Here is a 23,373-nt window from a genome sequence, read left to right as displayed (position 1 = left end):
CGGGTGGCGGGCATCCCCGAGGACGGAGCCTCCCCCATCGGTCTCCGCCGTGGCGGCCTGTCCCTGCTTCGGCGTCCCGCTAGGCCGTGTTCTGGCGCGGGAGCTCCGTCGTGACTGCCGCGGGGCGCCGGGCTGCTCTGAGGCACCTGCCCGTGGGCGGAAAGAGCGACAAGAGGCCGAGGCGGGCACGCTGAAGCTCATGACTCTTAACGGTGGTTTTAAATAACACTTAGGGTGTTGGACAATCGGTAATTAAGCCAAGATGCATTAATGCTTGTTCAGAACAACATCACGCGGTCCGCTCGCAGCGTGCGTGCACCACAGCGCCTCTGCAAGCTGGCAGCGGCTCAAAAATCAAAATACTTTGCCGCTGTAGTCCCAGCCGTGGCCTTGGCTAGCGGTGCCCGCCTTCTCACCAGCAAAGCTGCGTGGCCACGGCGCTAACTCGGAGCCTCCAGAGTGCAGGTGAACAACCACTGGCTTCAGTTTAAGGTAATCCAGCTGTCAATCAAGGCAGCTGAACTGGTGTAACTGGGTGCTGTGAAGACTGCAAACTGAGGGGTAAAGGTGAATATTTGCTAAAAATTAGTTTGTTGGTAAGGCACAGTAAGCAAAGCACCAAGTCAGTCACAGAAAGCAGCAGAAACCTCTCTCTGCTCACGTATCGCAGCTGCCAGGTGAGCGGCTCTGTTTTCTGAGGCACAGATCATCACTGCCTCTCCCCAGCAATTGCTTCAGACATGGACCTCTGCGTTTTTAAAGAAATAACATAAGCATGTGGAATTATTCTAGAAATATTGCTATTTCAGTCAGAAAAGCACGCAGCTGAATGTGATACGCAAGCAAACAGCACAACTCGGACTGCACGTCAGCAGACCGCAAAGCATCTTTGCCATATTGTACCCAGCAAGCCTCAATTAATCAACATTCTCAATCAAAGGCTGCCAGCCCTTATCAAGAACAGCAGACTACAGTAAGTTTGGTCATTCTAGGCCAAACATTTCTTCTAAAGATTTTTTTTTTTTCATCTTAAAGCCAAAAAGCATTTGGCACAATTCTCAAAAAGTTCTTGTATCCTTTCTCCCCTTTCCTTTTAGCACTCCCATAAAATCGTTTGTTTCCTTTCTTCATGGTATTTCTGGGAAGCTATTTTGGCATAAACTCACACATTGAACATTTCAAAGAAACTGGTTTAGCTCTGGCAGCAATCATTTTTACATTTAAAAATAAAGGAATTAAAAGCTCAAAGTTTAAGACATTCAAAATATACGTATTCTATAATATAATGGTTTGTCACATAGTAATATAGATTGTGATAAGGACAGTGGAGTAAATCTGCAAAAGCAAACTCTTTACTTTGGCATTATGAGCCCACATAATTTCTATTAACATTAATTTTTACTAGAAACATTAAGTTTTACTAGATTGTTTAGAGATTATAGTTTGTTATTAGCATTTAATACAGTCAAAATCTAAGTAAGCATATTGAATTAGACTTAGATATTTTTATTTGAAAGGAAGGATCGGGGAAAGCGCTTAGCCATCACTTTTCAGCCACCACTTTAGATGAAATATTACGCATCTCCACCAAGAACAGTCTGCTCAACAGAGGATTTCAAGTGATCTTCCCAGGCCAACCGAGTGGGAAACATGAAAACGAAAGACAAAACAGAGCATCTCGGATATATATTGCAGACAATAAATACGGCTTTTTACTGTGTTTCACATGAAAATGCCCCAGTAAATCATTTGGCACCCTGCTTGTTCTGACAATATTCCTTTTCTTGGGTGTTGTAATTCAAATTTCAAATTTTTATTTTAGATAAAGGACCCAAGTCGTGATCCACATTTTTATTTTGGATAAAGACCCAAGTTGTGATCCAGAGATGACTACTATTATTCTTTAAATGTCTCTTTAACCTTACTGTATTTCCCACCTATTAGGGGAATTTAACCTTTTGAATTTTATTCTTCTGTCTGCATACAAAATCTTCTTCAGGCTCTTACATTTCTGTGACTCAAACTGGTATTTTAAGCTCCAACACTAAGCATTTAAAACACTGAAACTTTTTCATTAAATAATGAAAACATCTGGATTTCAGTTTCCTGAACTATTTCAACAGAAAGAATGGAAACTTCTAAACAATAAACTATCAGACACTTTGCATTTGGCTTTAGTCAGTTTCTTCACTTTGACCAAATACACCATGAAGCATTTGATAATTCCATATTAGTGTGATTTATTTACTGATAGGATTAAGTACTTTTAATACTCCCGCAATTCCTAATGTTAGCATTTACTTCAGTTGTTATAACTGAGCAACATAACTCTGTCAAGTATACGCTACAGCCTCTTTTCATACGGTTACTTGTATACTAAAGTCATACAAATCTCATTGTGGTGGGGAAAAACTACTTCCCCTCCTCAACAAGGGCAAGAGAAAAGTGACTTGAAATTATACATGTCCCTGAAATCTAGAAGGAGCTTATTTTCTTTTTGTAATTTGCCTAGATTCAGTCTGCCAATTTTCTTTGATATGTCAAACCAAGTTTCACTGCACAGCTTTTAGGATATTAACTTCAGCAGCCAGCTTCACAAACACTTCTGTAACCTGTTGAAAAATGCCCTTTTGTATGAGGTGTTTCACATATGTAACAGTGTACTTTCTAACGTACAAGGAAAAGAATACCATTATTGGCTGTTAAGGTAAAAGCAGGTAATCACATCACTTCTTCACTACTGCATTAGCTTGTTACTCTAATTTTTTGGGAGGGAGGGTGAGGGGAGAAGACAGAGGGCGAGACAGAGAATAAATCCCTAGCCAGTTTTTTCACCTCCCCAAACTCCGAAATTATTGAAAGGAAAAAAAAAAAAAAAAAAAAGAAGCATCCACTTTAATTTACTTTTCTGTTACTTTCTGTGCTGCATCATTCACTCTCAATTAAGTTAGCAATTAATTACAAGGATCGCATCAATAGCAAACAACATATATTCAATTAATCCTTCTGAAATACATTTTTAAGTCACCATAAAAAATATTACTGTGAGCCATTACATTCTACAAATGTTTCATAAGCAACAACTTCTTAAACCAGTAATTAAGAAGTTAAGAGACCATAAAGGGGAGCAGTTTTATGAAAATATGAAATATGTTTGTTTCATAACTTTATTCTATTCCTTTTTACATGTGTTACTAATTAAAGTGTTTTCAAGAATTTTTCAAAGTCCTGTATAGAAGCTTTGGCGATCTCTGTACAAAACACCTCATCGGGCAAGGATACTAGCTGGTCCAGAGAGATGTAGCTGGGTTGTGCTGGGTCATACTGGGCTCTTCCCAAGAATCTAAGAAACATATGTCTCTCTTTGATTCGTAATAGCTTTGAGTTGAAAACCTAAGAAAGAAAAGGAAGAATCTTTTAGGCCGTCTAAATTTCAGACTCTGATGAATCTAAAATAAGAGCATTTTTTAGACAAAATGAAGGTCTAGGAAGAAAAATAATTTGCATCTTTTCTTCTTATTTATGTCAAACACCAGGTAGATTACATGTATATATAAATCTAAATTCTAAATAAATGTTTCAATACAATATGCTGAGGTACATGCACAAGGGAAATCAGGGAGTGATACAACTGTCTTAAGCATGATAGTTTTTTTGTTTATATATAATAACTATATTACTTTGGTATAATCACAGCCAAGAAAGCGGAGAGGAGACATTCAGAAACAGGGAGCAAGAATACCTAAGCATTTTCCCTATATTATCAGAAGCATTTATTTATACAGTCAGATTCAGATGAGCATTGTTACAAGGAAGAAATGACCAGGTGACCACTTGGCATAATACAAATGAGTGAATTGCACAGTGGCAACAGAAAAGGTGAGTGGCTGTGCCTCCTGTCACAACACAGCCAAAAGGCACAGTGCAGTGGTTCAAAACAACCACTTGTCTTCTGCTGCACAGCAATGCCTACATCTTTGAAGATATTTGTCACAAAAAGAATTCTAGACAGTCAAAGGCAAGAACAATGGTAAAAGAAACATGAAAGAAATCAGTGGAAATCTAAAAAGAGAGAGAAGTGGGGAAGGCAAGAGATGCACAATTAAGAAGTCTTAAAAGCAGAAACCTAACTCCACATTCCTGAGCAGTACAACTGAAGAGAGATGCTGCTTTAGAGAAGATAATGGTGAAAACATGAATGCTAAAGCAATGAAAGCGAGCAGAGTTTTTACTAAAAAGGAGAGACTACACTACTGAAGGAAGGATTTCATGACGATGCAAACTAATTTGAACTAGGACAGAAAGCAAAACTACTGTTCCTCTTCTGCCTTCCTTGAATTTTAAGAGGGAGTCAGAAGACAGGGAAAAAACCTTAACCACCATTTATGGAGCTAGCTGACAGGAAGGATGGTTACAACAGCAGGTGTAACATCAGAGAGGATTTGACAAAAAAATCCTGTATGTCTCTTATTTTCAGCGTTACTGTCATTCAGAATAGAAGCAAGAACAGATGGAGACAAGTATGCATTTGTGAATGCACAAGTTAATGGCCAGACCATATACAGACTGAGTAGCACTAGCCATATCCTGGAACTCAACAGTTTTTGAGGATGGAAGGGAAGAACAGGGAAGAGTGACTGCACCAAGAACAAGGAATAGAGGAAACTCTCCACTTACCCTTCCAAACAAAGGGAAGAGAAATAATGAGGTGAACCACCACCAAGCCAACAATAAGACAACTAAGAAGAAAGCGAGTGAGACTTGTAGTCACTTACAGGTCAAGGAAGGCAAAAGTGACACAGGGATTGGAGTTACAGCAAGCATCCTTGTTAAGTAAAGATATATTAAATAGCAAGATGAGTAATCAAAATCCTGGGGTATAGTTTTATTTCCCCATATAATTTTGGCTTTTTAGCCAGTTAGATTCCCTACTAGAGTCACTTAGGAAGAAAATTATTGCAGTTCAGAAGTTGTAATTTGTGCTTTCTTTTTTTCCTTGTAAGAAGCTAGTGTGACTGTTGTCAGCACTGGATGAAATGACTAATGCTTTCAACTTTTAATTTGTGAGGGAATAACAGTAATGAGATAGAAAAAACCAAAATAGTCATCAAGAAACTAATCTATTTTCACTCCTGTGATTTTTTAGCTATTGCTGCAGCAATAGGAAGATCAATAAGAATCTGACTGCCTAATGGAGAGAACTTCTCTTACCTTTAAACTATATTTTCAGATCCTAGAATCTATAAAATTTATTTTTTAACTACACAAATCTGAAAGAAATGTTTTTGTATATATGTTATCTAATGAACAGATCTTCTACATGATCTGTCTTCTCTTGTGATTCTTAGCTAAGTCAGATTTCAGGACAAGGAATCCCTCAGCAGGCAAGTAATCTCTCTTGCATGAATCCAGAAGAGATGAGGGTGACTACTTCTGTTGAAAACTTAAAAATTCACAAGACAGGGGTGGTGGTGTCACATGTGCCAGGGGGAGAAGAAGGGCACTTCCACACTGGAATCCTCAATGGTTGCTGAATTGTTAATAAAAGTTATCCCAATTAGAGTAAAAGCCATAGACAAGAATTCACGCGTGTCCTGCATACAGCGAGGCTCCACCTTCAGCACAAAACTAGTGAAGCAGCTATGCAAAGAGCACCTACAATTTATTCCCAGATTAACAGCTCACCTGAGGAAAGCGAGTAAGCATGTGGTGGGGAATGCCCATTATGTTGTGTAAGTAGTCAAATGTCTGTTTGAGTCTCTTTTTACTTGCAGTTAAAATCTTGGGGGTTTTAAACACAATCTCTTGAATTTCATTACGCTGAAAACCAAGTTCAATCTGACAAACCTGAAAAAGAACACAATTTTATCTTCAGAAGTCAGCTACAAGAAACAGTTTATTTTAACTGAAATAAACTAATGCAAAATTCTTCAACCCTTTGTCATGCAGGAACAAGAATGCAACCTACAATAATATCTGCCACTCCAGTTCTTGAGTCAGACAGTGTGAATTATTTATCATTCTGGATTAAAGTGTAATTTGTTTAGAGAGTATCCCTGAAGTAACGATGACTTCTGTGAATGCTATGTATTTTTCAGCTTGTCTGAGATATGAACAGAAAAGCTGTGTCTCAGTATGCATGGCAATTACAAGCACAAAAATTCTGCCCTAAGAGTCTTTTATCAGTTTCAATACCAAGCTGTCAAAAGAGACTTGACTTTCTAGCTCTGAAGCTGTTGAACTCTGTGAAACACAGCAATCAAATAGCTAGTGACTACTTTTGTTAATGTGTTATTTCTTTTGCTAATGTATCCAAGTTATATTTTTATATTAGGGAGTATAATTTCAGTCCTGTAGTCTTCAGCTGAAGTCTGTTGAACCTGAAAGAGATGTGTAGAATATGTGGTGTATTCTATTTATTTTACAGTTGGTTAATGTCTAAAATAAGATGTCTTTTTCAGAGACTGCCTTGACTTCAATTATGGTTTCCCAAAAGGAAAACAAAACACATTTTTTCAATAAAATCATGAGCACTCCTCCCAAAGTGCAGAATGGCAAGCAGTTCATTGAGTTGTTGAGAAAGGAATTCAGCATACAAGAGTGTCTGGTAACTCAGCCATTTCTTCTATCCTCCAGTGACATTTACAAGCAGCTTGTTTTCAGTCATGAAGTCGGTGTGCTTGTCAGTCAACATAACCAGACTTTCAAATCCAACTCAGGTATTTCTTCAGTTGGCAAAAAGCTGGTGCTTTTTGTTTTTCCAGTTTGATGTGCCAAGACTGCAGCTCTTTTCCAAAACTGCCTGGCAAATACAAAGGGAAGGGCTTAGAATCTGGGTTTTGAAGCTACCTTAGGACTTCCAGATCCTTACCGTTTCTAGAGGTGATTATAATCAGGTCTTTCAACTCCTAGTTCTTCCTTATCTGCTTCATAAATATTTGTGTAGTGTTAGAAATACCAATCAACTAAGACAGCATTCAAGTATGAAGAGATGTGTTTGCACTTTAGTGGTGTCTTCCACGGATCTGAGTTGGCAGGGGTAACTTACTGCATTAAGATACACAACTGAGAGTAAGACCTGATGTTAAATCAGTGGAGAGGTATAGCTGACCCTACTGTAGAGGTAATTGAGGCAAACAACTTGAGCTTTTCTTTTCTGCTCTGTGAAATGGAACATCTCTCTCGACATAAACAGTGAGCTCAAGTCTAAATTGCTTTGACTGCACTCAGTTTGACAGTAAACATATTTAATATTCAGTAACTCTCTAGACCACATATGCTTACTGTGTAAGCCCCAGCAATATTCAACGTACTCCATATGATTCCCACAACAGGCAGTGGTAATGCAAGCTTTCCATTTTACCCTATCAGTGAATCTGTAATTGTGCTTGATGAAACCTTCAGAGGATGGAAGCTCATTTAGTCCGTGATTGGTATCTTTTGACAACCAGTATCAGCTGCAGCAGTTGTTTCTAAATAACAGCCCACTCAGAATGAGGGATACCACCAGATCACTTCTGAGCTGCTGGTATATGGTTTCACTTTCTGAGAACTGCTTGCCCACAACCAGCTTAGGACATACAGGTCTGAACCCAGATTCTGAATCTGAGACATCCAACCTCCTGAAAGGCTGGAGCTTCTAAGTATCAGTAGATTCTAATAGTGAGGACCTAAAAATCCTTTAGAGATCCTAAAAATCTCTCTCTAGAACATGTTAAAAATAAGGATGCTACACTATACACTTTTTGGTAGATAGATAACACAGTTGCAGAGAACTGAGGATCTTAAAAACACATTCATTAGAATATAGTGAATCCCTAGCCTGTGGAAACAATGTTCATTAAAAAGAAAGCACTATTAATTGGAACAGTCTGCTACTTTCCAGTCTCCTCCCTTACCACACACACATTTGAGATTGCAAGATTCCCAGTGTTTAATAGTTTCAAAGCAGTGAGTCTGTCTGAAAATTATATATTTTAATTCACAGTTATGCGTTATAGGATAATAGGATTTCTCAAGTTGTTACACTACATCATGCTGTTTGGCCTAGATGGCTTTACAGCACAATAATTAAACCAATACATAGTTACATTTTCAAAAGGGAAAGGAGTCCCTGTGGGTTTGAAGTTATTTTCCCCACAGTTGTTAATAACGACCATCTGCTATCAGACAATAGGTGTCAAATGCACATTTTGGCAGACTAGCTACCTGCCAAGAGGAAGATAATCAACTGCACATTTCTTGCTCCTAAATCCAAGTTAGCAAAAAACCATAATAATTAAGGGGAAAAAAAAAGAGGGAGCAGACCCTATTTTTCATTCGTAAAGAAATGGGTAACAATTTGTGTCATCAGATAGCAACTTTGGCAGGAAGGGACCCAGATGAAGTTTCTAACCTACATCAAAGTAGAAGACAGAATAAGATACTGCTCCACGTATGCTGTAAGCTTGCAAGCTATAGCAGAAAAGAAATTGTTTAACAAAATCCTCAGTTATTTTATATCTCCACTAAAATTATTTCATTAAATTCTTTCTGTGCAGGATTCTCCTCCAGGAATTTATCTTCTGACAACTCTTAAACTACGTGGATACACAATACACTTTTAATATCTACTAATAAGCTCACCTGAAGATTTTCTTTTACAGGTTCTAATTTGCCAGTCAGTAGCCTTGGAAGACGAATTACCAGATCCTTTGTCTACAATTAGGAAAAGCACACAAAGGAAAGATTGTAAGTGAAAGCTTGTTTGTGAATCCGTCTGTGAAAGAAAGATAGAGATCTCTTATAAGCTTTTTTCCCCCAGTTGGAAGAGGGATGCACTTTCCCTTGCATTTCATTTTATCTCTACCCCAAAGATGGGTTTGCATGAAGCAGCAGTATATTAAGGTGCAAAAAGTTACTCAAATATGTTCGTTTGGAAAACAAAAAATAACGTAGCTGTTGTAAAACAGACAGGAAGAGGGAGTAAAAGCATACCCCAAAAGTAGAAAGCATGCTCAAATGCCCAATCTCTCTCAGTGCTCAAGTTGTTTCTTCCCACTTTTTTGAAAAAAGTAAACAAAACACTACCTGATAGAGGCTATAAAAGTTTTTTTCAGCTGCAGTGGAATTTGTCTACCTCAGGATGTGGTTAGACCATAGTATTATGGCAATACAAGAAATTACTCCACGTCCCCTAAACCACATGATTACTTGTAATCCGCCCTGAGTACAAGGCAGTGACTAAACCCTTTTCCAGAGAGATCTCTTGCCTCAAGCATGGAAAGGCCAGCAACAGGCACTGTGACAGCTATGACTGTTCAGCTAATAGAAGCCAATAGAAGAACACCAGATTCCACTTGAACTTGACATTTATTGCAACCCCCAACTACTGCAGGAAACAACTAACACTGCCTACTTATTCCAGGAAAGTCCAGCTACTACCTCCTCTGAAGATCCTGAAGCACAGTTCTAAACACCTGCTAAGCACGTAATGTGGTAAGCACTCGCAAGTGAACCCCGGGGTTATTCTTGGTGAGCTGAGCATATGATTTGGCATTTAGTTTGATATGATATTCGCAGATTAGACTATTTTTCACCAATGAGTTAAGTATGTTACAGTATCTTGAAGAGATGAAGAGAGCCAATTAATTTTCTAGAAGTTAAAAAAGCTGTTGCTCTCTGTTTCAGCAATGGATTCAGTCCTCTGACCCACCTCAGATAATAAAACTGGACACATACATGCTTGTTTGACAATAACCTGCAGATCATCTTCAAGAACTGTACTTCAGGACCTTTGAATGTTAGATGTCCATATTACTTCTATAGACAGTTGAAATCATGTTATCCTCCCATAACCCTCTGTGTTACCATCAGTAATGTCACTAGAGTTTATGGATAACTTCCAAACACTTGAAGTATTCATGTTCAAAGGCCTTACAGTTGTCACTGACAAAGTACCTAAAGACTTCAGTCTTTACCTTTTTTACACTGAGGCCAAGCTCATTTTTGAAAAAACCCAGTCTGTTATCCAGCCTTTCCACTGAAAACAACAGCAAATATGGAGCTCTTGAGACCATCTGAGCAATTTCTGCCTTACCAAATTTTTTTGATTCTAGGTAAGCCACTCTAGAAAGAGAACAAAAACAAAATAAAATCCAGTGATGAAAATTTTATTGCCTCCATTTATTCAGTACTTGCTTAAATTCCTCAGTGATATCTTATAAACGGACAGATGTTCTAGCATTAACATGCAACCCTGCCAAAAATAATTAGGGGGAAATCTGCAGTTATCATAAAAGCAAAATACCGTCCCTTCCAATTAATTAGAAGTAAAATAAACCTCAGAGCAGAATGTCAATACCAAAGACAGATTTTAATTCCTTCCAGCTGTGCTTAAGCAGATAACTATGTTAACCTACGTTTAACTACCAGCCTGTCTCCTAGATTGCAAACACATTAATAGATCATCATAGGGTATGGACAAGAAGATATATACAGCCTTTTGCTATTTTAATGAATTCCATTTCTACTGCTGAAAGAACAGAGTACAATACCTCATTCATCCCTGTTTTGCCAATAGCACTGGAGTAGAAATATCATACAACAATGCTATCTGTAGAGACATTGTCCAAAAAGACATTTCTAAATCAGCTGAAGTTACGTTTGTTACAATAGGTCCCTACTTTCAGTCACTGGTTCGAGGATTTAGTTACAAAACATCTGGTTGTCAGAAAGGAGAAGGAGCTGACTAAAGTTTTTATGTTTAACAGAGCTTGCTTGCTTTCTTTCCAACTCAAAACTTTTTCCAAACTTTGTTGAATTCAGGAAAGTGAAATCCTATTTCAAGTAGTACTTGCAGTAGATTATTACCATAGCTCCCAGAAAAAGGAATGGGGGAAATACAGCATACAAAATAAAAAGAGACATGATTAACCCACATGCCACCATTTGCAAAAAAACTGAAATACAATTTGAAGACGTTCCTTTGGTTATAGATAAGCATATACAGAAGTATTTGCTGTCAAATGAACTTAGAGCATACAAGAACTGAATTTATCTGACAGTAATTAAGATACTAAATGGATTGCAGAATATTCTGCAGAAGCAGATATTCAGCAAAAGATGGGCTGTGTGTTAAATCATGTCTTGTGGAGAGAAAAAAATAAAAATACCTTCCAGTCACTACAACCTCCGTCTCTTTCCACAAACCCTAAAAAATGAAGTCATCACAAGACAGAAGATCCAAGAACAAACTCTAGAGGACCAACTCCTAACTGAGCGGGCACCCCAACACAGAAGGTAGCAGCCTACGCTCCAGACAATGCTGACGGAACTGGCTGCAGGAGCCTCAGAGACAAGGAGAGGTTAGCAGGGGAAGAAATGCAGAACACAACAATAAACAATTGGCCCTTCAAAAATTATCCCATTTTGTTTTGAATGCTGCAGCTTGGCTACACTATACTACTTCCGTTCAGTTTTTCAAGGGCACAACTGCCAAGCATCCTAGAAATAAGCTAAATGAGCAGATTAAAAATAAAACCTTTTGGTTGTCCTGACTCCCCTCCACTTGTTTTCTGTTAACAAGTCATTAAGATTCACACCTGAAGTATTTCTTCACATCCTGGAAAGGCAAGAAGCTTAAAAGGGGATGGCAAGACTGTAATAACCTGGCTCTAGAAACTGGTATATTAAAGAAGCACAATCATCCAACCTGGCCGAAGTTTGAGATAAATTTGTGAGTGTTGGCACCAAGGTTAGCCCTCGTTCTACTACAGGGGTCAGCAGTTCTCTGTAGCATGTTAACAGTTTTAAGTCATCATTAACAGTACCATAAAACAAAGCATCTGGTGCAGCTGCAGTACAGACACTGATTTGCAACTGTCAGAATTGTTATGAATTATGGAATGTTTTGACTTTTACAGTGTTTATCTGAAGTTAAATGCCAAATCTATTGAAATTTGTGTTTTGTTTCCTGGCAACGTGGAATCCATAGCAATAAAACATTCCAGAGTGATGTAACCAATACCATGTCCATCTGCACCGAAGTGTTTATGCAAAGGTGATACTCGGCTTTCAAAAGACAGCTATCTGAGACACATTCACTTCACAGCCTGCCATACACCCTCTGCAGCACACTTACTTTAAAGCTTGCAGGAAAGCATTCACCAGTGCCAGAGATGAACTTACTGAAAAATCAAGCTGCAGAAAATGAAGAAGAAATTGGATTTCCCTGTTCAGCCCCTACTTTACTAACTAGGCAGTGCCACAGGACAGTCACTGAAAAGCAAATCTGACTCCACAGGAGAGTTAGATGTTTATCATAGCAAAAAATACTCTCTTCAGAAGAGTATAAGCAACTCTGACATCTAAACTCAAAGCTACTGCTGAAAAATGACACGTTCTTTTTGGATATTGTTTCTGAAAGGCCACTTACTGAACAGGAGGATGGAAGAACAGAGGAGAAAGAAGAAAAGTCAGGTCTATGTTAGACATGAGTCTACTAATGTGCCTGTTTCCAAAAAGCCGTATTTTCAGATTTCTGTCTTGGACAGCTACTACGTACAAGAGCCAAGCAGAAAGACTTTCTTTTCTGGAATTTTTAAAGACCAAGATGTTTTGAGTTCATTACAAAGTACACACAAGTTGTTCTGTAAAAGAACTGTTGAATTAATGCAAGCCTGGAGTAGTTTTAAGAATAAAAGTCCATTTTCCTACAATTTTTTCTGTAATCAACACACCTAATGGAAGTATGAATCAGAAGAATAAAGTAATTCCATTTCAGAATCAAACTTCTTATAGGTACACACCAAACAAATACAGCTGAGTAAAGAAAGCTAGGATCTCTGCAAGACACAGGTAAGTGCTTCCTCTATGGCAGAGAGATAGGCATGAGCAGTAAAATTTGTTACTGGACAGTTTTCAGGTGGATCAGGGTGTTGACTCGACTTACGATACCACCACATGTTAACGCTGACCGATGGAAAGGCACAGAAACATGGAGCCAGGGATCAAGTGAGAAAGGAAGCAGCAGCAACACAGGTTCAGACAAGGTTAAGCCAACTGGGAAACTAGATCTTCAAGCCAAGGGGCTTAACACCCTGCTGCTATTTGAAAGGCTTACCTGGTTTCTAAAGCTTCCAAATCTTCACCAAGGATGTATGGATTTTTGGTCAGGAATGGTCCCAGCTGATTGTCTTCTACACCCACATCCTTAAGAAACAGAAGTATTTTTCTTATATCTTTTTCAAAGTCCAGGGTCAGTAAGAGTTGACCTGCCTTTTGACGTTTCTCCACTTGGGATAAGTCAACTCCTACAACAAATAAAATTAGATATTGTTTTAATTAAACACAGATCCTACTTCCTATAAATGTTTCAGGAAGACATGTTGAAATTTATAGGACTACTCCTTTTTTGCACTGATTTAGCATGCTTCAATTGCTCAACACAGCAAGGTCACACCACCTTGTATATTGTGGAAAGATTCCAGATAAAACAAGAAGTCATTTTAGACACTTTTGCAAAGTTTATTTTTTGAAGGAAGACATTTGCAGTAAATCCTGCATGTGAGGAATCAAGTACACTAGCACGTGCCACATGTAGAGACCTACTCCTGTTGCATGGAAGTATGTGTGCAAGGAATTCCCAACTCCGTTATACAAGGGAAGGGGATGATTTTGAAGTGAATGCCTTTGGATACTGGCTCACACATAGCAATTTGTTACTGCATGGAGCCAGATCTCCCCCTCTCAAATATTTATTTCTCCAACCTCCTTCTAGTGTTCCTTGCACTTTTGGGAAACAAGGAGGTGGCCAGCAATCTTGAACTCAGCTACCCCTGCACGGTCCAAGTGCTTTTTGATGAAAAGTAAGGTTCTCTTCCATCCCTTCCTCCTTGCCTCTCCAGTTTACTGTGCCCCACTTCTAAGGTTCTCCACAGCAACCGCTCTCCTTCCTTCCTTCCACGGACGGAGAGCTGTAATTTCTTTTGCAGCACATTAAAGCATCCTTAACCAGCCCAAAAGAAGAGAGACCGATCAAGTCACACAAAGTGCTCCCCACCTCCAGAAGTTGTGGGACATGCCTCCTTCTAGCATACACAGCACTAAGGGACTAAAGCTAGCCAGCCTTGTCTTTAACTAATACAGCATTGCTAGTGAGTCATGCAGTCCCTTCTCTCTTTCCAGTTACCCTGGATAACGTTCTGCTGCCCTTAGCCATTGGTCACTGTTCCTATTTTCAATTTTACAAGGCAGCCAGTAAGATCAAAACACAAATTATAGAATCTCTAAAGTTCCAGATATAGGCAAACTGCAGAAACAAAATCTCACATACCTAGGTGGACAAGTTTTGCCAGGGTTTCTGAGTGATCAACATAATCTCGGAGTGTGGAAGATTGAAGGGGAAGAAGCGGTTCTGCGATGATCTGTACAGCTTCTTCCTCAGAAATCTCCTCCAAAGCAGACGAAGGTGGGATGTCATCCCAGTCTAAGAAACAAATACAGAAGACCCAAATGCATTTTGTGAAAGACAAAGCTGCTCCCACCAAATGCTATACAGATCTCTTAAAAGCCATTTCAAAATGCAAGAACGCTGTGCATGAGATGAACAGCCAATCAATTATTATTTGAAAACATATGAAAACATAGACTCCACTCCCAGTTTTTGTCTCTGTTCCATGTCCTTGTCACTGCCCATCAACTCTTGCTCATGTGGCCAGATCTGAGCATACTACCCAGCAAGCCTGCCTTCAGTCTGCTGCCTTGATCACTGCAGACAACAGATCACATCACCTTTTTGAAAAAGAATTTTCTTTCATGTCTTCACAAATACATTCTTGCCTGATCATATCCAGACCAAAGCCTACTGCAAAGGTTATTTTTCATAACCTGACAAGCCCACTACTTTGTGCCTTTTCTGAATGTGACGTCTGAACTGCAGTTGTTTTAACTTTGAAGGTATTTCACAGCCAACTCCAACCAAGCTATCATGTCTTACCCATTACAGGATGGCTGCTGACTGCCACCACCTCTAACAGCTAAGGAAGTCAAGCTCCATTTCCTACTCATTAAGGTTTGCAAGTGAACATCATTATGCTTGTTTCACCTTAAGTGTTCCAAGTCACAGAGCTCAGTGTCTTTTTAAAAAACATTTCTCTAAACTGATCTATTTTTCCATTGACAGGAGCTCACAACAGCTAGATCAAGATTACTGTTTCGCAGACTGACTGCTAGCATCCACCTCAATTATCAAACTGATTACTGATCAACAGCCCTAATTATAAACTCTTAAGGATGGGGATTTTCTGTGTCCTGTACCTTCGCACAAGGACTTCCTAGAGACTAGAGTAACACTCTTCCATGTTAAAAAAACAAAGCCACACCAGAGCTACCAAGACAGGTTCCAAAATAAGTAGGAATATCCTATTGTTCTAGGAAGAGTTGCACAGACTAGCTCAATAGCTGTTGAAGGTCTTGCCATTTCTTTTTCTCAAAGCCTCAGAAACAAAAGCACAGTAAAACGTTTTTAGCAACATTTACACCTTAAACAATAATAAGAACTCTCTAGGAATCTATATGGATATCACGCATTTCCTTTCAACTTGTTGAGGACCGAACCAATATACACCAAGGTCCATTCTGGAAGCATAGATGCCCCTTTTTTGCCACTTTAAGTTCTTCAAACGTCCTATCAGGAAACATACCTCAAGTTACCCAAAAAAAAAAGTTAGCAATTATATTTATTCCATTGTATACACTGCCAACTGGGCAAAATGCTCCACACACACACATATAACAGTAAGTCTCCTGGCAGATAAAAATCTGGCATGTAAATAAACTGCACCGCAGGTGCAGACACAAACGAGCTGGCTGACCTGTCAGTTCTGGTGCAGCACTGTTTCCAGAACCAGCTGCACAAACACACAGATCTCAGTTGCAGCTCTGAGCCACCCCAAAAATAAGCTCTGTAGGATCCAAGTTGGCTGTGCTCAAAGCAGAATCTGAACATACAAGACTGCTTAGTAATCCAGAGCAAGTTTCCTCAGCATAGTAGAATTATTTTCAGAGGGTGGTATTTTTTTTTATTCTCACTTAGATATAAAAGTAGAGAGAAGTGAGGTAATTTCCTCGGCGCAACAACACCAAGGCGACCTTGTATCTATCTCCTTTCCTCAGGAGATGGTTTGACGAGCATTTCTCATCAGGGCAGTGCTTAAGCAGGCTTCACACTCTGCTGCCTCCTGTTGTTCATCCCTGATCATTGAAACGGCTGCTTTGTGCGAGCTGCTTCAGGGGTGGCCTCCTGCACTCCTGCTCAAAAAATAAAAAAACCCAAAACAACAAACAAAACCCTTTATTTTGTACCAGTACAGCTATGAGGGAAAGGCAAATGCTCAGCTGCTGCAGGTAGAGTTACGAAAAGAAAAGAAAAGCTCTTCAAACAGCAGCTCCAGACTGACATTTCTACGCAAAACATATCTTTATCTCGGCTTAAAGGTATTCTTTATACGCTAGAGTGACCACAGGAATTCTGCGTTAACTATGGGGCTAAAACCAAGTGAAAGTCAGGTACTTCAGATAAGTGTTTTAGATAAACAGGCCAAAAAAGGTGAACCAAGGGTAATACTTGAAAGCAGGATTTGGAGATTGGGGAGAAATGGTATCCCTAAGGCCTCTTACCTTCATACAGTATTTTTGCATTCAGGTCAGGCAATGTTTCTGCTTTTGCTTGTTCCTGTTTTACTGGTGAAGGCAAGTTACTTTCGGGAGAAGAAAAGGATCCGTCCTTGGCACTGTCAGGTGGAGAACAGCTTCCCGCAGATACATGCCTGTACGCCTGCAATCTCCACGGAAGAACGTCATTTCTAGAGGGCAGCAGAGTCAGAGGGGCGAACCCACGACATGCCCGTGCGGTGCTACTGCACCGCCTCAGCCTCCCAGGAAATTCGGCAGCACGGGCCGTTTGCAGCAGGCAACACCCGCGGGAGACCTGCCGAGCCCACAAAGCCATCTTCCACCTCAGCACGGCATCCTGCTGGGAGAAGAAGGGCTGAGGAATAACACAGGCGCTGCCTCCCCTCGCCCGCAGGGCTGGGAGCGCGAGCGTTAATTCCCCGAGCATTAAAGCAGAAATTACTCGCTACAAAGCGCTCAGTAGCCGCTTTGAGGCTTTAAACGCGTGACAAACGGAGGCATAACTGAGGAGAGGAGCCGGCTCTGAACGCCACCGCCCGCTGTACGACAGCCGTTCCCTTGGGAGCACGGGGGAAGCCCAGCCCCGACCTAAACCCTCCCCAAGGGACGGGGCCCTCCGCGCAGAGCCGTCACCTCACACCCCGCCATAGGGCGGGGGGAAGCCGGGCCGCGCTCGCCGCCTCTTGCAGGCCGCCCCAGCCCGGCAGCCCCTGCGTGCAGCCCGCGTGAGTGCGTGCCGCTCCGCACGCAGCGAGCCCGGCCCGCAGGAGGGCGAGGGCGAGCGCGGCCGCCCCGCCACGTAGCCCCGGCCCCCGGCAGGCAGCCCGGCCGGCCGCTGGGACCCGCCAACGCCTCACCTGCCCCTCGCGCCGCTCCCACGCGCAGCCCAGCCCACGTGCGTGCCCCCCCGCCCCAACTCGGGCGATACCATTCGGGAGCAGGGAGAGGGGGAAAGGCAGAAAAGGGTCCTTCCCAGCGCTTGCTCGAAGGGGGCGGTGTGGCTCCGCCTCTCCCCCCCCCCCCCCGCTCCGTTCCTTCCTTCCTCCCTTCCTCCCTCCCTCCCTCACCGCGTGGGCGCCGGGGGAGCGGCAGGGCGAGCTCCGCCCCTCGGCGAGGCGGGCGCGGCGCTTCTCCTCGGCGGCGTCGCCTCAGCGGGAGGCGGCGCGGGCGGCCGGGCCGGGTCGGTTCGGTTCGGGCCGCGCCGCCCCGGGAGAACCAGAGCTGCACTGGGGTGAGGGGAAGGGGTCGAGATGGCGTCGTGCGTGGGGAGCCGGACCCTGAGCAAGGACGACGTGAACTACCGTCTGCACTTCCGCATGATCAACGAGCAGCAGGTGGAGGACATCACGCTGGAGTTCTTCTACCGGCCGCACACCATCACCCTCCTCAGCTTCACCATCCTCAGCCTCATGGCCTTCGCCTTCACCAGGTGCGCGGCCCCGGGCGCCGCCGCGGGCATCCCCCGCCCCGCCCCTGGGTGCTGGCAGCGCCGCGGCCGCGCGTACCCGGCCCTGGGGCGAAGGATGGGGCGAGAGCCGGTGCCGGTCCCCCGGGGGCGAGGACGGGCAGCGCGGCTCCGGCGGGCGGTGGTTCCTCCTGGGGGCGGGTTAACGGGAGACTTGGTATCGGGCCGTGACTTGCTGTATGCTGTGCAGGCGGGGGTGTTGCATCGCTAGCTGGCTGGGGAGCGCCATGCTCGGGAGACCCTCCTTTCGGAGAGCGGTTGTTCCTCTGCTGTATTTCCTGGGAACTTGTTGATCATTTTGTCGCTCTCTGTTAAAGTCTTTACCAAAATGAGTGTGTTTCAAGCTGTTGCCAAAAATGGCTTTTATTAGACCATCAAGGAGCCCAGCAATGACATCACTCAAGTAGATAATTTACTAAGCATTCAGTGAACAGGAGTGACTGGTTTTTGTCATCATTTTTATACAACACACTTTGTCTGAGGCCAGTCACACGTTGGCTTAGGCCCCAGTACTGATACACTTAGCCACATCCTTTCCCCACCACAGGAACAGCTCAGGACTTCACTACCAAAGTCATTCAAGGAAATAAAGCTAAGAATGGACACAGTTATTTTCGGGAGCCTTATTTGTAAACAGAGGGTATAGCAGTGCAGTCTGAAGAGTATCTTGCAGTGTTTTTCTGAATGTGCATACTTTTTATTGCCTCCTACTGAATGAAGCTGTGGAGATGATAACATAATCCTCCTTTAGCCTAAATTGTGCGGTCTCTGCTCAAACAGTGATTCCTGAGAGGTTTTAGTTGAGTTGTGCGTAGTGTTTTGGGCTCATTTATACTTCTGTGGCATTCTGTGTACACAATCACAGATTTCAATGGCCTTGTTGATTAACTCTGCATTTGACAGAAGAAAATCATTATTTGTCCCTAGGCCTGATATGCAATTCAGTGTGTAGTCTTCTGTCTTATTCAATCCAAAAGTGTATTTTTTATCAGCTATGAAAAAAATGGTCAAGCCTGGGTTGAGCTGAGAAAGGAGAATAAGGGAACGTGAAATAGTGTAGCTGTAAATGGTCTGAGGTGTGTCTTTTCTTGTTTCAACTTGTGTATGGCCCCAAGGAAGATATTTTTGGTGAACACATCCCTTGTTCTACTTAGGTAACAAGATCTAAACTAAGGTAGAATGTCCCAGGGATCCCTTCCTAACTCTTAAATCAGAGACATGTTTCTGTGCTTTGGCACAATGTTTAATTAGACACCTTTGCTAGAGGTGCTCCTCTTGTCCTGTCTCCCCCCACCCGATCACTTTTCTCTCTACAGGGCTAATTTAGGTCAAACTTGTGAGTTACTAAGGGATTCTCATCCAGGATGCTGGATGGATTCTGAAGGATGAATGGAATTGATCGCTCATCTTTGGAGGAGGAAAGGAATTTGCTGTTAATTCTTTCAAGCAGAGGATGAGCCAAGCAGCGATTTCAGAACTATGGAGTCTTCTGGGCTCAAAGAATAGTGCTTCGCTTCTGGGATGTTTGTTTGCATTTTTCCATTCGTCTTGCTAGCTTTCTAACTCTGACTTCTTCAGTTTCATTTTCTTCCCCCTGTCTGTCTCTGCTCTGCCTCACTTCCTGTGTTTAAATACCCGTTGACTTCTCTTTAACTCTTCCCTGTTTCTCCTCTTCTCAGGTTGTAGAAGCCACTCTGATTTCCTCCCCCCGCCCCCCCCCCCCACTATTTCCAACTATCGCAGGAGTTTCCTACATCTCCTGGGTGATACCAGAGTGCTGCCTCTGTTCCCTTATTTGGGACACTACCCTAGCCATATGTACTCTTCGAGAAGCTGGGAGGGAGGAGATAGTTCCCCACATGCTTACAGTATGTACTCCCAGGTCTGGTCTTTCTATTCCCATCAGCTTATTGCATTGAGTCTCTAGTGATTGGGTTCATATTTCCACCTCCTGGGCACGAGGCACTGTAGACTTCCCAGTAAGGTGTGACAAGTGATTCTTTGCTTCCCCTGTGCTGTCAATTGTTCCGTAGCTCTCCTGGTCAATTTGTTAAGCAGGGGATTTTCTATGATACATTCATACTGATGATGTTAACCAAAATTTATTTTTTCAGGAACTTCAACATAGGCAGAAGAAATTCTGCTTCTCTCTTTCTTGTCTCTTCTATAATTGTTTTATGTCAGAAATATGTGGGGGTTCAGACAAACTTAGAAAATGCTTTTCCCTTGGATGTACCAAGCCATAATGTGGGGTTTCCCTTGGGATCACTGAGAGCAGTTGATACTGTCTTTGAGCTGACAGGTAAAGGTGAAGCTGAACTTCAGATAGCAATAATATTCAGGTAGCCATAATAATAATAATCCAGAAAAAAAAATGTGGGTGTGTTTAACTTCTCCATTTTAAAGTGGGGAGTAGAGGGTATTCTGTTTTTTTAAAGCACATCCTTCTAGTGCTTCTGACAATGGCTGCAGCTGCCTTGATTATTTCCTGCTGAATGAGCCAGACACAGGCTCCTCTGCTTCCAGGCTGTGCCCTGGAGGGGAGGCTTGGAGTGGCTCTAGCTTTCCCTGTCCTCTTCTTCCCTGGAGAGAGGGATGTGGCCTTCTCTGAACCTGGAGGCATCCAGCAGGAGGGCAGGTGGGTGCTGGAGGGGATATTTTGTGGAGCATAACAGAAGGACTGAGGAAGGTGACATATTGGTAGCTTCTGGTGTGAAGTTGCAGGGGTTTATGGAAACAGGAGTAAGACCTACGAGGATGTAGGGCTGTTGTCTTTCATATCCCTTGATTAATGGACTTGTTTAAACTGGATTATTGTGCATTTAGGTTTGATTTGGGGAGTTTATGGAAGATTTCCCACCCCCACTCCCTCTAAATTTAGTGTCCTAGCTACTTTTTCCTCAGTTGAGTATCCTCATTTTTTTTTCTTCATGATATAATAACGTAGTAGTTTACATCTTTGTAATGTGCCAGTGTAATGTAGTGCTCTGGAGCTGGGAGAACAGCAGGAGAGAGAAAAAGGTTATGCAGTTATTATGTGCTTTATTTTTTTATTATTTCTTCTCAAAAGCCACAGAATTGAAAAATGTGCTGGTAAAGTGGGTTTAAATTGAGAGAATTTTCATCTGTCCTCCCACACTAGCATTAAAACCTTGGTTTTGCTGCATGAATGCTTATATTTCAAAGTCAGCACCAAAATTCCTGAGGCTGAGGAGATGATTTAGCACATTTTCCTGATTGCAGCTTGTTGTGATTGTGTCTTTCCTCCAAAAGTTATTTTGCTTCCCTGTTTCTTTTGGCGTTCCCCAAAATAGTTCTTCCAGGCAAACGCTATTATTCTTATTCTAATTAGTGCACAGTAGCGAGTCTCTTGCTCCCACCTGTTTTTACCTGCTTCTGGCAAGAACATCGGATGTCTATTCCTTTTGAAAGGTATCCGCAAGCCAAAATGAAATGCCTCTACCACTCCCTTGGAATGAAATGCAGTTTAACACCGCATACAACATCTTTGTTGATTTTTGGGGGAAGTGGTGCCAACATGACTAGGACAGCTTTCCTGAAGCTGAGTAGTACTCAGAATCCTGATACACAAAGGTGAGGACCCTTCAGCCCAGCTGGCATGACAATTAAGTGATGTGATCACAGTGTTTTTCACTTCTTTCTTGGCACGCTGACCTGAACAGTGATGTGACTCTAGTAATCTGTTCTCTCTTCCAAAAAAAAAAAAAAAAAAAAAGAAATTCCCCCAGTTAGCAGCTCCCGTGACAGCAGTGCGTGTGTGTTATTTGCATATGTTAAAACAGGAATATGGTTTTACTGTGTGAGCCATCGGAGCCTGAGGCTCTGGCTGGGAAGTGTGCTGGATGGCACGAGGCTCTTGAGATTGCCAAGGGAGCCAGAGTTAAGCTCTGGAATTTGGGCTTCATAGCTGGTGTAGCATGCCTGCTGGAAAATAACTGGTAAATCTGGACTGAGCTGGTTTAAAAAAAAAATGCTGTGGGGAGTCCCTGAGGCCTGCAGAGAAACCATTCATGTTTAATGTACTTTTTCCTGCCATACAGTTAAACTAACACAGTGCTTAAATACCTCACAATGATGGAAGTCTGCTGTGGAGCTGTTAAGGTTCAATTTTGAGGGAAAGGGAAATAATTTGGCAAAGTGGGAAATATTTTATAACTGCAGCAAATATCTAATGTGGAGCGCATTTATGCTGTCATAGATTCTTTACTGAACCATCCAGAAATGTGACAGATGATCTGCCAGGAAGAGCTTTATCCCTCTAAAGTTTGCTGGGAATTTTTTCATATCATGGGTTGGGAATAAATAAGCGAATGTATTTAAACAGATAAACTGATCCTAAGTACATGAAAATTACCCAGACAGTAAAACTTTAATTTGAGTTGTAGTGGGTGATACATTATGAAATATTAGCTATGCATATTACGATAGTCTGAAGTTTGTTTCTAATTGTATTACTGAAGTATCCTAGAAGCTGACTGCTGGTTAGAAGATTTGGGTGGGGTTTTTTTTGTTAATCTCACTGCTATACACTGTATTCTACATGCCTAAAAAGAAGGAAGAGCTCAGTCAAGCTTGCCTTGGCATTCCAAATTAATTCTTAGATCTCTCTTCTGTCCATAATATGACAGTAGCACAAATAATGCCTCGTATTTTATTCAGAGCTTTAGCTTAATAGATCTAAAAGCAAGTTGATGTTTTTGCCTGGTTCTTTTAAGTTTTGCTGTCTCTCTGTTATACATGGATTCTAAGCTGTGTAATCATTATTTCCCCCCTCTCTGCACTTACCTCAGGCATTTGGCATTGGAAACACGCCAAGGGAAGTGAAGGGGGATTGCGAGCAACACCAAAACAGCAGAGGGAAACCTGGGAATTGCATCCAGGCTTCCACAGTTTTTGGTCTAGATCTCTGTTTGCTGTGTAAAAGTACTTTTGATGATGTTTCTATGAACGTTAAAGCAGGAAGATTTTTTTCACCTTGTGTTAAATTTAGGCATTCCTTCTGCATTGACTTCTAACAATGCTTATGGCTTGCGTGTATTGATTATATGTTTAAGTCTCTTGTGAGAAGGGGATACGCAGAAGTGCAAAGTGAAAATCATTCAATGCGGTTACTATCTTGACTTGATATATAACCAGCGTGCTTATTTCTGTCAAGCCTTTCGACTTCATCCTTACAATGTACTTTAACACTTTGATGTTGTCTGTCTCTTCAG

General features: G+C 41.8%; 2 protein-coding genes and 1 long non-coding RNA gene across 9 annotated transcripts in view; 2 read left to right on the top strand and 1 right to left on the bottom strand.

Annotated features, from left to right (window-relative positions):
• Positions 1-17,556, bottom strand: MTERF3 (mitochondrial transcription termination factor 3). 6 transcript variants are annotated; one of them, XM_075141415.1, is made up of 8 exons: positions 16,660-17,328; positions 14,315-14,467; positions 13,103-13,292; positions 9,960-10,107; positions 8,626-8,697; positions 5,686-5,847; positions 3,283-3,393; positions 1-538 (listed from the first exon to the last, which is right to left on the bottom strand). In XM_075141415.1, exons 1-8 carry the CDS (start codon positions 17,099-17,101, stop codon positions 509-511), a joined length of 1,308 nt encoding a protein of 435 aa, XP_074997516.1. In that variant the 5' UTR covers positions 17,102-17,328; the 3' UTR covers positions 1-508. The 6 variants fall into 6 exon arrangements, 4 of the variants coding, with proteins under 4 accessions (XP_074997516.1, XP_074997514.1, XP_074997517.1 ...); XM_075141413.1 differs by lacking the exon at positions 1-538 and adding an exon at positions 553-2,667 and having other exon boundaries at positions 16,660-17,329; XM_075141416.1 differs by lacking the exon at positions 1-538 and adding an exon at positions 17,532-17,556 and having other exon boundaries at positions 2,880-3,393; positions 16,660-17,011.
• On the top strand, positions 432-9,786 carry LOC142078624 (uncharacterized). The gene is made up of 4 exons (XR_012672295.1): positions 432-492; positions 8,646-8,730; positions 9,407-9,477; positions 9,670-9,786. It is a non-coding gene; the product is annotated as an uncharacterized LOC142078624 (long non-coding RNA).
• A 198-nt stretch (positions 17,557-17,754) lies between the features above and the next one.
• PTDSS1 (phosphatidylserine synthase 1) overlaps positions 17,755-23,373 on the top strand; it is a 32,342-nt gene continuing 26,723 nt past the window's right edge. Inside the window, exon 1 of one of the 2 annotated variants that reach the window (XM_075141412.1) lies at positions 17,755-18,103. In XM_075141412.1, coding sequence (XP_074997513.1) covers positions 17,925-18,103 — 179 coding nt within the window. In that variant the 5' untranslated portion in view covers positions 17,755-17,924. The remainder of the gene's footprint in view (positions 18,104-23,373) is intronic. The other variant, XM_075141411.1, reaches the window with a different exon arrangement.

Source organism: Calonectris borealis, chromosome 2, assembly GCF_964195595.1.
Source record: "Calonectris borealis chromosome 2, bCalBor7.hap1.2, whole genome shotgun sequence".
NCBI lineage: Eukaryota > Metazoa > Chordata > Aves > Procellariiformes > Procellariidae > Calonectris > Calonectris borealis.
This window is presented reverse-complemented; position numbering and strand designations above follow the sequence as displayed.

Bases quoted from the DNA above. Each gene is read 5' to 3' on its own strand.
- MTERF3 (XM_075141413.1), bottom strand. From the start codon at position 17,101: ATGCTCGGGGAATTAACGCTCGCGCTCCCAGCCCTGCGGGCGAGGGGA. The intron at 8,698-9,959 runs GTAAAGACTGAA...TCCTAATTGTAG, and splicing joins TTGGCCTCAGTGTAAAAAAG to ACAAAGGATCTGGTAATTCG. The intron at 3,394-5,685 runs GTGAGCTGTTAA...TTTCTTTCTTAG, and splicing joins TGCTTACTCGCTTTCCTCAG to GTTTTCAACTCAAAGCTATT.